The sequence below is a fragment of the Terrapene carolina genome, unplaced genomic scaffold (genome assembly GCF_002925995.2).
Source record: "Terrapene carolina triunguis isolate 2854851 unplaced genomic scaffold, T_m_triunguis-2.0 Scaffold58, whole genome shotgun sequence".
NCBI lineage: Eukaryota > Metazoa > Chordata > Testudines > Emydidae > Terrapene > Terrapene triunguis.
In genome coordinates this window covers 73,163,476-73,176,771 of record NW_020664409.1, presented here as the reverse complement: position 1 = coordinate 73,176,771, position 13,296 = coordinate 73,163,476, and the positions used below count along the sequence as shown (strand labels likewise).

Sequence of the window (13,296 nt, the reverse complement as noted above, 5' to 3'; positions counted from 1 at the left end):
GGTGGGAGGAAAGCAGGGCGCATGCGCGTTGTGGCAAGTGGCTGACGGGAGCCGGTGGCTGCGGCGGGACGGTTGAGTTGAGCGTACCGCTCCGTGAGTGGGGCAGGGGCGCAGTGACTGAGGAGGCGGAGTCTGGCAGTGAGTGCCGGGCGCGGGGGGAGCAGAGGGTACTTGGAACAAGCTACTGGCTTGGCGGAGGGGGCTGAGCCCTGCCCGGCCCAGCAGCTCATCCCTGCAGGGCGATGCCTGCTTCGGGCATCAGGGGGTAAAGCGACGTTTCCTTTGGCTGACTTTTAATCTTGCCCGTCTCTGGAACACACTTAATGCAGTGACTGGAGTGTGAGGCCTAAGAGGGGAAAAGGGAAACTGGCGTGTTCTCGGCATGCCTGTGTATTTTTGAGACAGCGGCATACCTAGGAATGGAAATTTTGGTGGGCCCCGACTTTTGGGTGGAGGGGCAATGACAGATTGTGCTAGCTCAGCTTCTCCCCAGATGCCACGCCCTCTTCCTAGCCCTGGTACCCCCCAGACACTGAGCTTCACCTGCTGAGCTGGGCATGGGGCAGCACAGAAAATGGCAAGGCAGAGTTGCCAGAGCGTAGTTTTCTGAAGGGCGAGCGCATAGCTCCGTCCTGGATTTCAGGGGCTCGAGTGATGCCCCGGGCTGCTGTGGCAGCACTACACCCTGGCTCAGATTTGGGTGGGCCGGGATGCTAAGTGGCTATGCCCCTAGTATGAGAATATTGGCAGTCACCCCTCCTCTCTAACGTGTTCTCCCAGTTTTCTTCCAACCACTTGTCCTGTAAAATTAGACATGCTCTGCCTTCTTATCAGAAATAAGCTCTACCTTTCTTTGTTTTGAGGTATATGATAACCAAGTAAATGTGTGTTTCCAGATACACCTCTACCCTGATATAACGTGACCCGATATAACACGAATTCGGATATAACGCGGTAAAGCACTGCTCCGGGGGGGCGGGACTGCGCACTCCAGCGGATCAAAGCAAGTTCGATATAACGCGGTTTCACTTATAACGCGGTAGGATTTTTCGGCTCCCGAGGACAGCGTTATATCGGGGTAGAGGTATATATGTATATAAATTGAAATTAAAGTAATGCACCAGTCTTGAACCCCTAATACAAGCAATAAGAAATAGTGCTGCTATCAAAGACATCAGTCTCAGGCATTGACAAGAAGATGATTTGTATATTTATTTACTTGTTTCTGTTCCTGAACAGTCCATACCTATTACTTTTGGTTAAAACCTTTGGTAAAGTTTTGGGGTATAAAATGAAATTTGTCAAAATCTCAGATTCTCCTGATTTGTTGCGGTAGAAACTTTTAAAACTGCACTGACCCTGAAAACTTTTTTTCAATGGATTTCATTTAAAATTAAGTATCTGGATATCTTTTAGACATCTAATGTGCATACCACGTATAACGCAAACTTTCCAGATTAATTTGCACTATTTCACAAGGTGATAGCTGGAAGTTACTGCCAGTTAGGTGGGTAGATCAAGTTAGGTCAGTGCACTCCAAATTGCATTGTATTTTGTACCTATTTTGGATGTTCCTGATTATTATTCCTATACAAAGATTTAACCTGATGTTATTAGGGTAGGGAAGGTGAGCCATCTGCTGTCTGAGATTGCTATATAAACATCTCGAACATGGTGTCTGCTCCCTTCATGATATTAAAAAATACAAACAAACTGGGCAGTGCAATAGTATAAGGGCCATTCTTGCATGAAATTTAAGGCTCCGCTCCCATGAACATTTAGGTAAATGCTTAACTTTATACATGTGACTAGTATAACCGACTACAACAAGACCACTCACATTCTTTCCTGATTTATAAATTTGCAATAGAATAGTAACGAATGCCTGTAAAGGTGGGTAACATTGCAAGCCATCTTTCAGACAAACACTGGAGAAAATGCACCTAGCTACCTGTACTCTGGTCCTGCCCCAAAATATCCAGTGTTGTTTGCTTGTTATACATCTTAGTGGCTTCCTTTTGTCTAGTACTCCAAAGTCCTATGATAATTTGTATTTTGAGAATTCTCCAAAAGAGAGATCCAGATGTTAATGCTGCTCTTGTTAGCTGTTTCTTACAGTCAGTTGCAGGAGAAGGACCCGTTCCAACATGGGAATTTTTCTAACAGGCCTGGAACCTTATGTATCTGTACAGATCTGCTCAGTTGTATTCTAAAAATTCATATGTATTTGTACATATAGGGTATTCTTTCACTGATTGCTTTAGTAAAAGTAGGAGTATGTACATTGAGAAAAAGTGAGCTAGTGTAAAATTATTCTCTTGCTTTTTATATTTTTCTCTGTGTTCTTTACATTATGCTTTGCAATATACAATAATACACTGTATACAATATATATAATGTAATATTACAATAGCACCCAAAATGTCCTATGGGCTGTACAGATATATAATATACTCCTGGGGAATTCTGTGCCAAAAAATTAAAAATTCTGCACACAATATTTTAAAATTTTACATGTTTTATTTGTCAAAATAACACAATATACTCACACCAGTTTCAATTATTTTGGTAATTTATTTCAAAATACCTGTCAGCAAGTATATCTGTAACAATACAGACAACAAAAAAGATTCAGGAAATGTTTTTTGACAAATTCCTTACTAGGCGTATTAATAAAGAACTTTGAGTAATAATTCATTTAAACTATAATATAGAAACGTATTTTCCCGCACCCCTCAGAAGTAGTGGAAAGGCTTGTGGGAGAAAGGGGTAATGGAGGAACTGAGGGAGAGGGAAGTAATTGCTGGAAAGAAGCCTGGGAGTGAACATGTAGGTTGTTGGATGTAGGTGAGAGAAGTATGAAACAGGTTTTTTGTGGGGGGGAGGAGGCGGGCATTGTTAGGGAGTTGGGGAGCCTCCCCCATGCAGACCCTGGCTGACCCCTTGCCTCTCTCATTCAGTCAGGCATATCTGCCCCTGTCCCCATGTGTCCATGCACCTCCTGTCTCCATATATATCTCTGCCCCCACACTCAGCTGCCCCTCCTCTCCCCATCCCCATATGTCCTTGCACCCCCTCCACTCTTTCCCCATGTGCCCCTGCACACTCACTTAGCCACCCCCTTTCCTCATCCTCATGTAGCCCAGCCCCCCACTCAACCCCTGCCCCAGTCTGTCCTCCCACTAGCCCTTTGTCTGTGCCCCCTATATTTCATGCCTCCTCACCTGGTCTTACAGGCAGGGCGCTGTGAGGAAGGCAGCCTCTTCTCCCTATCCATAGAGGTCTGCTCCAGCATGGGAGCAGTTGCCCTCTGTTCTGGCACAACAGCATCCCCTCGTGGGTGAAAGGCATAATTGCAGTGCCTCTCTGGCAGAATGTATTTTCTGAAGGAAAAAAAAAAGATTCTGCTGGGGACATGAATTCTGCACATGCACAGTGGCACAGAATTCCCCCAGAAGTAATAGTAAAGGACATCCTTGCCCAGAGTTTACAATTTAAAAGAAGACTGGTCCTAAGAAAACATATATAATATGTGAAGTATAACCCTTGTAACTTGTAATAATGTTGACTGGTATCATTTTATTTGCTGTAAAAATAGTACATTTTAAAAAAATGCAGTCAACCTAAATCTTTCCATAGATGCATAAAGATACCTGCATGAGAGCCTGTTAAAGATTCTTAAGTTTAACAGCAGCAAAGGAACTGATATTGAATTATTATAAATACAAGAAAGGTAGCCACTGGTTGCATCAACAGAGCCATAAGAAGAGGCTTGCAAATCTTGAATATGATCAGGGAAAAGCAAAGATATCCCTTAAAATAAGAGTGGTTCCTAGTACAACCACACTGAAAGTGACTAACATACAGGGTGAAATCAAATGGTGATCATTCTTCCATTCAGGTGTAGCTCTGCCAGTAGCTTCATACATGCACTCTGTTTGACTAGTTAGGTAAAACACAATTATAAAACAGTCATTGATGCTAAGCATTTTTGTATCTAAATCTTTTAAGAAGTGTTTTTTCTTAACAGTAGCCTCTTAATTGCTTTTGTGTGAATGTTCTTAGAAGGGTTGCTGCGCAGCTAGTAGACCACTAGAGTGCAAAATAGTGCAGAAAAAGATTTGTGCCACTGGAGTATACGGTAGTTACCAATACTGTCTGTGTCCTGTTCCCAAAAGGACAGAGATGTTTGTGTCACATGGAGGCCTACTAAGCTTTGACTGTATTCTTGGTCAATATCTGTCATGTAATTAAAACAAATAATTCTGGAAACCCAATTATAAAATAATCTCAGAAAATTAAACAAAACTTGAACCCATACATTGTGTCCCTGTACTGCCACATAACATTTTTATAGTAAAAACACATTATCATCTTCAAGTTCAGTTGCCATAGATGCAAGTATACTGTAGTGTATCAGAATGACTTCTTGGAGTATATTATAGTCTTGAGTTCATCTGCGTGGACAATGGCCTTTGATGTTTGGAAAGCAACTAGCATGCTGTGGGTTCTACTAGAAATAAAGGATACAGAGTAATTGTCCGGATAGTAACAGTGCATATAGAGCTGAGACTATACCCAGCTCTATTCCCATCTTGATATGGGGAGTTTACACAACCAGTTTAATTTATTATTAAAGGCAGAATTCTAATCTCAGATGCGCATCTTGAACATTCAGTACTCTGTTTATGAGTACAGGAATGGATTTTCAAGATTAGCTGTGAAGGGCACAAGAGAAGTTTCCATTTCCAAATGTCTGTCTTTATTAGTCCATGTACAGTTTGTCGAAAAGTAATTTGTATAGTGTTCATCCCTAAAGTACCTCTTGCTCTTGAGAAGTGCATCATTAACTTCTTAGGTGAAAGTGGAAATGTTAATGACTGAATCCTACAGTGTGGATTAGCAAAGATACAGTTTACTATTTCCATTTCTCTGTTTTTAATTATGGTAGTTGCATGTCTTGTTTGAACATCTTACATCAGTTTCGTACATATAGTATGTTAAACCTGAGAACTAAAATTGCTCTTGGAAATGATCTGAGATACAGACTGTGATAGATACTTTAATTTTTAAGATGTGCATGTAGAGTAATATTCTGAAATATTTCTGCCATTAAAGGTTCTCGCCACAAAAAACTTCTGTACCTGCTGTTTTTCAGACTGGCAGAAGTAAATATGAGGCGATCAGCAGCTCCAAGTCAACATCTAGGGAATTCAGCTAAAAAGCCAAGGTTTATACCCCCAGGAAAAAATAACACAATCTGTCTGAAGAAAGAAAATGAACAGCTGGTCCCAGAAATTAAGTTGACTGAGGTAAAAAGAAAAATGGGATGGGGAAACATTTAGCTATGCAGCACCACAACTAAAATATGCCAACAATAATTAGTTCTTACTCATGCAAGTAGTTGTCATGCTGAATTGCACCTTATTCCTCAAGTAGTCCCATTACTACTCCAACTTCACCATTGAAGTAAAAGTGCTACTCAATATGAGTAAAAAGTATCAGAATTCAGCATATATATAAGTCTTACTGTAGCCAACGCATGGGTTGCAGAGTTGGCCTGTACTTCACTGGGTTACTGAGAGATTGAACTGTAAAATGTTTTGAATGTCCTGGCAAAAGCATTTCAGAAAATAAGGTCCTTTCTTAAGATGGGTAATTCAAAAATGTCAATATACTGAGTCACAGTGTGGCGACAAGATAGCAAAGCCTCTGCTATAGAAAGAAGTTCAGTATGACATCATTTTAGTATATCTTTAATTTTAAGGCTTCTGTTGAATAAAATTCATAAATAGGAGTTGCTGCTTTTGCGGATGGCCATTTATATTAAAAGCACATTTATTTATTTGCATGTGTCAGTGTGTATACACACAAATATACACAGTAGAGGCTTGATTTTTCCATCCTTATGCATGAATAGTACCTTACTTCTCAGTTGGTACCACTGAAAATCTATGGGACTATTCAGTGTAAGCAAAGGGTGGTGGAATTTGGACTAGAGTGACTTGCAAACTTACCATAGAGAAGAAATGATTAATCCTGACCTGTATAACCAAACTTCAAAATTGCAGAGAGCTACTAAAGTTTGGATGTGGGTAGTACCTAATTATTGTCATAAAATGGCAACAGGAGAAATTTAGATTTTAATATTTTTGTAAAGTGTGAGCTGGTATTTTCTGTAATACATTTAAATATGGAAAAGAACTATTCATCTTTCAAGGAAAAGCAGATTTTTCACTTTTGCACTAAGGGTTGGGAAAATGCTATCCTGAATTTCTGTTTTTGTAGGTAGAAGAGAAACAGCAGAGCGGCTCTGGGCATATAAGAGCTCTTTCTAGAATATGTGGTATAAATATAAATTCTACACGGGCTGTGGAATCTCTTGGAGAAATAAGCTCCATGGAAAAGTGTAATGGAGAAAAAGAGTGTGAGGCTGCTGGAATGAAAAAAGTAAATAGAACTAAAGCAGGTAAGAGAGTTCACTTTTTTAAAGTTGCTGTGATATAATTTGGAAGTATTTGAAAAACATAAGGCTGATTTGTTACTCATTGACATGACATGAATGTTGCATAAATGCTTAAAGTCTTGTAGTGGTAGCATTATCTCCTGTATTACTACCAAAAAAAAAATTAAAGTTGCTCAAATCCACTGCTTTCCTCAACCCCTCCCATTTATTGGGTGGGGGATCTAAAAGAAAGTGGTGAGATTCTTGGAGACCAGCTGTTGGTACCACCTTTCTAAATCCTAATCTAAACTAAAAAGTTAGGTCAACCTAGCTGCATCGCTCAGGGATGTTCAAAGTCCACACCCCTGAGCAACATGGTTAAGCCAATGTAACCCCTGGTGTAGACAACACTAGGTTGACCAAAGAATTCTTCTGTTGACTTAGTTACTGCCTCTTGGGGAGGTGGATTACCTATGCTGATGGGAGAACCCCTCCTGTTGGCGTAGGTAGTGTCTACACTGAAGCCCTACAATGCTGCCGCTGTGCTGGTGTAGCGTTTCAAGTATAAACAAGCCCTAACACTTTTTGTTTTCTGTTAAGTTACTATTTTTATTTTTTCTGACTTAATTTAATGATTAATAATAACTTATTATTTTAAGTGTAGTGTGTTTAATTGGGCCTGACGTTAAAAAAAAAATTCCACAACTGTTTATAATTTAAACTACAATTTGTGACTCTTTATAACCATTGGAATTGTAATCAAGTCTTTGTTTAACAAAGTGATGTCCAACCCTATTATAAAATGTGACTGATGTGATGGTTTAACATTTTTGCTTACATTTTTACAGAACTTCAAATATATGTTGGTGCATATGATCACTTGACTTCTTTGGAGCAGTTGTTAGGGGCTTCTTTCAGTACTTTGTTTTTTGAGTCTTTACCTGAAGTGTCTTGTAATGATAGCAAGGAACTGTGAAATGGTGGTTAGAAATTATTGTTTTGTCCTCGGATTATGGTGACCTAGGCTTTCACAATAAAATCACAAACCTCGGTTTGTTTGAAAGGGACTTCTCAACTTTTTAAGACTCTCACATTTACCTGTCTTACACATTAACGCCTGTTTCTTCTGATGCTTATAATTTAAATACAAATTTTAAAGTGTTTGTGTGTGGTAGGAAGAGTGGCCAGAGGACAACCTTTTTTTGGTTTTGAGTAATTTATGGTCTTCTATGATGTAAGTGCATGTTCAGTGTTTGTGTTCTCTGGGTCCATTAAATTGCACACTGGCAGATGCTTCAAAATGATATTCTTGTGGAGGAACCTGTGTCAGCAGACTCCCCCACAAAAATTGCTATAGAAGTGAAAGATTCCCACTGGAAGTCATAGTGCTAAAGGGAGAATACTGCTGGCATAGATTTTCTGTGAAGATCCATGTTAGTACTTCTGAAATAGAGTTTTGAATAGAGGGACGTAGTGTTTCCTAATGGATAGAGCACTAGACTAAAACTCAGGACACTGGGTTCTTCTTCCCAGCTTGCCTGCTGGGTGACATTGGACAAGTCACTTCATCTCTTGTGTCTCAGTTTCTCCTTTTGTAAAATGGATACTGACCTCCTTTGTAAAGCACTGATGAAAAGCACTATATAAGAGGAGCTTTATTTTGTTGTTGTTATAAATACTGCTTAAAGTAATTGCTATTACTGGGATACAAGCGCCAGCTTCTGCTAGCATATCCCTGGATCCAGACTTTACCAAGACTTAATTTGTTTTCAGTATCCTGTATTTTCCAAGGTACCCATATAAGTCCTACCAGTTGTACCATTTCATCTGCTACTCAGCACAACTAGTGCAACAATTATGTAAATGATGTAAACCATAAACTTCAGTCAGAGCATGAAACTTAATAATCAATTTTATTTTGTTAAAGCTGCTGCTATTATGAAACTCAAAAATAATAGAAACCAGTCATGAAAATCAGATTCCATAGATTTTTTTTTTTTTTTTTTTTACTGTAATGAATTATATATGAATTTTCTAACCAAGTGGTAAAATCAGTTTGGTTTGGTTAAAGGGATATTATCATGATGATGTAATTTAATTTTTATTAGTAAAAGCTGGGTTTTTTAGATGATTAAAACAATTTAACAAATCTTAATTTCTTCTACCATATTTGTTACCTACATGTCATTCAGTGTGGACAATGAAGCTGCATTAGTAAGTTTTCACTTTTTGTTTCTTCTGTACTGGCACAATGCTGCTGTGTTTTTTTAGGTTTCAAACACAGCAGGAGAATGTGCAAATAAATGCCTCAATTTCCATTGAAATTCTTATGAAGCACCTGTAGACGTTGAAACAATTGAGTTCATTTGGATGGTCATTCTGATACCTCTCCCAGAGAATGCTCTGCATTCAATCTTCTAAAACCTGAAAATTGACATTCCAGCTGCACGTTTTCATTGTGTCCCTTTTCTGGAACATATACAATTGTATTAGATAGCATCTATGTAAAAACTGTACTCATATCTAACATAAAAGAACTCTTGCCTTGCTAGCTTTAGTTTAGACTGAAAATATTATGTATTTGTTTTCTGGAAAATTTTACTGATTAAAACCATGCATGTTCTCAACACACAACCCTGAAGAATTTTTGCATTGAATTTTAGTATTTTAGATGCAGATTGACAAAAAGGTCCTATTACACAACAAGCCATTTAAGTATAATTATGACTAGTGAAAAATATGATGCTCCTTCAAAAATACATAGTTTTGGAGGATACTTTTTTTAATCATTACTTTTGTTGGAAAATCAGTCTCTTTTGAAGTGGCAAAGTGTGGTAGTGTAACTTGGTGGGCTTTTTTGTATTCAGAACATAGGACATGATTTGTTGGCAGCTAAGTTAGCTTGCATAATAACAAAGCATGGGGACTAGTTGTTAAAATGTGCTACCAGCACATTTTGAAAACTTAAAACAATGTTACTAGTGAGTGAATACATTTGGTCCTGTGATTTCCTACATAACAGGACCTCTGAGCACTATCTTAGTATAAATAAGTGCTACTTCTAAATCAATCCAAAGGAGGTAGCATGAGTGGGCAGTTCTTAATGAAGAAGGGAAAGGATGGTTTTGCAGTCCAAGCCTTGGACTGGAACTTGGGAACTCTGTTCAGTTCCTGATTTTTGCCACAAGCTTCATATATGACTATGGGCAAATCAGTTACCTGTGCCTCAATTCTCATCAGCAAAATGAGGTGATAATACTTCTGTATTTTAGAGGGGCTTTGTAGGGGGGTAAGTGCCATGAAGAGACTAAGGGCATGTCTACACGTACAGTGCTGCAGCAGCACAGCTCTACTGATACATAATAATAAAACCACATCCGCAAATGGCAGAAGCTAAGTCAAATAGAGAAGCTCTGTGCACATGAGCGCTTATGTTGGTGTAACTTATGTCACTCAAGGGGGTGGTTTATTCACACCCCTGAGTGACATAAGTTATGCCGACCTAGGCTGTAGTGTAGACCTAGCCTAAACAAATCTTATTTGTTAGAACTCTTCCCACCCATTTGTATATGGGAAACCTTTCCCTTTATTCCTTTGTTTGATGTCCTGAGAGAGTGATGTGCTCCCTCTCCTTTTATCTGGAAACATTGTCTTTTTATTACTGTTATTTTTTGGTGAAGAGTGGGTGAGGTTTCTGTTTTCTCTTTTATTTATTTTTTGGCTTTTCCTTTTTCCTGCATTTCAAAGTTTGCATGCTCTTTGGAAGTAGTATACATTGAGAATTCCTGGGGGCCATGCCAAATATACTTTCATTGCTAACCTGACTACCATGGCAGCAGAGAGAAGAGAAAATTGATTTGTGGAACTGGTATCTGACACTACAGCTCTCTTCCTATGAACCGCTCCAGCAGCCAGCTGCTTTGGGGCAGCTGTGCAAATAGAAGGTGGCTTTTAAGAAGAAGGCCTCCAGCCAGATCACATTTACGTTGGAGAAGTGGAGGGGAGACAGCGAGGCGGGGTGTGGGGAATCCAGTAGTTTATTTAACCTTGCCCTTATTACTCTTCTTCCTTGCCTCCAGACTAGTCTAGTGTCCTCACATTGGGCAACAGTGTTCTTATGCAAGAAGTTTGGATAATTAAAAAAAAAAATCTTTAATATGTTTGAAAAAAGTGTGATATATCTCCCAGTATGAAAATTCTTAAGAGTGCTGATTTCAGAAGCTATCAGGGAGAATCTAGTTGTGCTTGATAAATCTTTCTGCCTTCTCCTAATTGCCTGTCAAGTTTCACTTGTAAACAGTGTGACAGTAGCTTGCATTTGGAGTGTCAGTGGATATACAATAGTGTCTTTAGGCAATTGTGAAAAGCAACATTCTTAATCTTGAAGTAAGAATCATAAAACTAATTGTTTCTATCAGTCTGAATTGAACAGTACATTTAACTGAATATTTTTGATCATTTTTTCATGGAATTTCTTCAGTTGTATTCAGCTGAAAAACTGAAGTGAGTCAAACAATTTTTTTTTATTATTCTCAAGAGTGTGCTGGGGGACTTATTCAAATCACTGTGCTGTGAGAAATTTAAATTTAAATCAGGCTTTCAGTTTAATAAATACAAATCACATGAATCAAAAACACAAGCATATCTTAAACTTGTTTACTGCTATTTTTAATGGAAGCTTTAAAAGGAAACTTGAAATATAACAGTAGGACAAAACATAACTGGACATTCAGAAGATTCTATATCTGAACCTCAGATGAAGGAAGATATTTCATTTTTTCTTTTTATAATGATTTACTGCTTTTTAATTTTATAAAGTAATTTGAAAAACATACATTTATAAACTAAGTATTACTGTACTGTAAATTCAGTGTGAGACTAGAATGATTACAACATACAATCTCCAGGGTAAATCTTGACCAATATATTCAATACAATAAAAATAACATGGAAAGAGCAGGGAAAAGTGAAACCCAAATAGTTATTCAAAATTAAGAAAAAAAAATTGGTAAATAAGTTGTTCTTTTCTCACAATGGAGTATGTCAAATTTATACTTATGTCACTAGTGATCAGGAAAAATATACTCCTTGCCGTACTCAGAATACCCCCCAAACCTTGTGAAAGTTAGCAGCACAAAAGGCTGCATCTTGCACTCTAGCACTTGTAAATTCAGGTTTAAGCATATCTAACTTTCTCTGACATACCTGTGCATGTAGAGAAAAGTCAGGAAATATGGATGTGGTAGCCCAAATATCCAGGGTGGATTTGATTTAAATCACTAGTCAGGAAGACTCGATTTAATCATGGATTTCTACATAAAAGTGCATTCTTGTTGGTTGTTATAACCTTAATACATATTTTTCACAACTCAGAGACAGATGTAGGTTTCATTTTTAGAAGGTATACAGTATACATTTTTAATAGTGATTTATTTTGAAAACTTTTCAGATTAGTTTTACAGCTATATCAGAAAATGATTGTTTGGTTATTTCATTTACCAAAGGTAATTGAAGCAGATATTTATGAAGTCATTGGGAGGTGAACTATCTCCAATTCAACAGGTTAATCATTAATATTTGGAGGATTTTCTTGCCATGCTGTATTAGGAGGAGAACATCACCAGACAGACATTTAAATTTGTTTTATTTAACTAAAACAACAATGTTATGTATTCTGGATTTTTTTTCTTCAACAGCAAACCTATAATATTTTAACAAAACAATCATATGAATTTTTTAATTTAGTTAAACATTCAAGTTTTTTTAAATCAGGTTTGTTTTTGTTAAAATAGTTAAATGAAATATTAAAAAAAAAATTAAATCGACTATGGCAGCCAGGTCAACATGAGAAACTTAAAATATTGGCTTTTGCAGCTAACTCGGTCATCTTCACCTTCATTTTCCTGTTTGTTCATAATCTGGAAAAGAAAAACAAGCTTTCCTGCTTTTTCAGGTCCCAAACGATTTCTCAATTTGGAATGAATTAGTCCAAAGGAAGAAAATATTCTTTCTACACCGTCAGAAGAAGCTACTGCTGTTAAAAGTGAGATTATCACTTCAGCTGTCTCTGAATCCAAGTACTTAAGTCAGGGGTCTCAAAGTCCTGGCCCACGGGCCATCTGCAGCCCGAGAACCTCCTCACTGCGGCCTGCGGAAACTTTTTAAAAAGTTCTTTCATCCGACCCTCATGGCTGCCGGCTTGGGAGGGGGAAGGGTGGGGGCAGGAGCGACCGATGCTGCCGACTGTCTGCTGCAGGTGCCGCCCCCGCAACTCCCATTGGCTGGGGGAGAGGGACAGCGGTACTATCACTAGTTGCCGGGCAGAGTCAGCCATGGAGGCAGCATCACTAGTCGCTGGGCAGTCAGCCGGGGTGGCATGAGGCCAAGGGAGAGAGGGAAAAGGGTGGGAAACCGGCTGGGAGGTGGTGTGAACACCATCTTCAGTGACATTATTGGCCTGCTGGGAGGATTTGAGGACTGGCACTGGCCCTAAGGTAAATTGAGTTTGAGACCCCTGGCTTAAGTGATTTCCACCAGTTCACTGGTGTGACTTTCTTTAAAACATCATCAGCAAACATATATTTCTTGAATGGTTCTTATTTCCAAACTGGGTCTCTTTTATGGCCTGCTGCCATTATAGCTTTTCTCTTCTAGTGAGAGAATGGAATGGTAAATCTCAAATCAATGAAGGCTACACTCAGAAACAGGGCCGGCTCCAGGCACCAGCTTCTCAAGCAGGTGCTTGGGGCGGCCGCTCCGGAGAGGGGCGGCAGGTCCGGGTATTCGGCGGCAATTCGGCAGACGGTCCCTCACTCCGCCTGGGAGTGAAGGACCTCCCGTCGAATTGCCGC

The 13,296-nt window shown here is 38.9% G+C and overlaps 1 protein-coding gene across 1 annotated transcript in view; it reads left to right on the top strand.

The window, feature by feature from the left end:
* The first annotated feature begins 50 nt into the window (after positions 1 to 50).
* Positions 51 to 13,296, top strand: part of RAD54B (RAD54 homolog B) — a 124,900-nt gene continuing 111,654 nt past the window's right edge. The window contains exons 1-3 of the mRNA XM_024201966.2: positions 51 to 138; positions 5,159 to 5,312; positions 6,289 to 6,469. Of these exons, the coding sequence (XP_024057734.2) occupies positions 5,175 to 5,312; positions 6,289 to 6,469 (319 nt within the window). The 5' untranslated portion in view covers positions 51 to 138; positions 5,159 to 5,174. The remainder of the gene's footprint in view (positions 139 to 5,158; positions 5,313 to 6,288; positions 6,470 to 13,296) is intronic.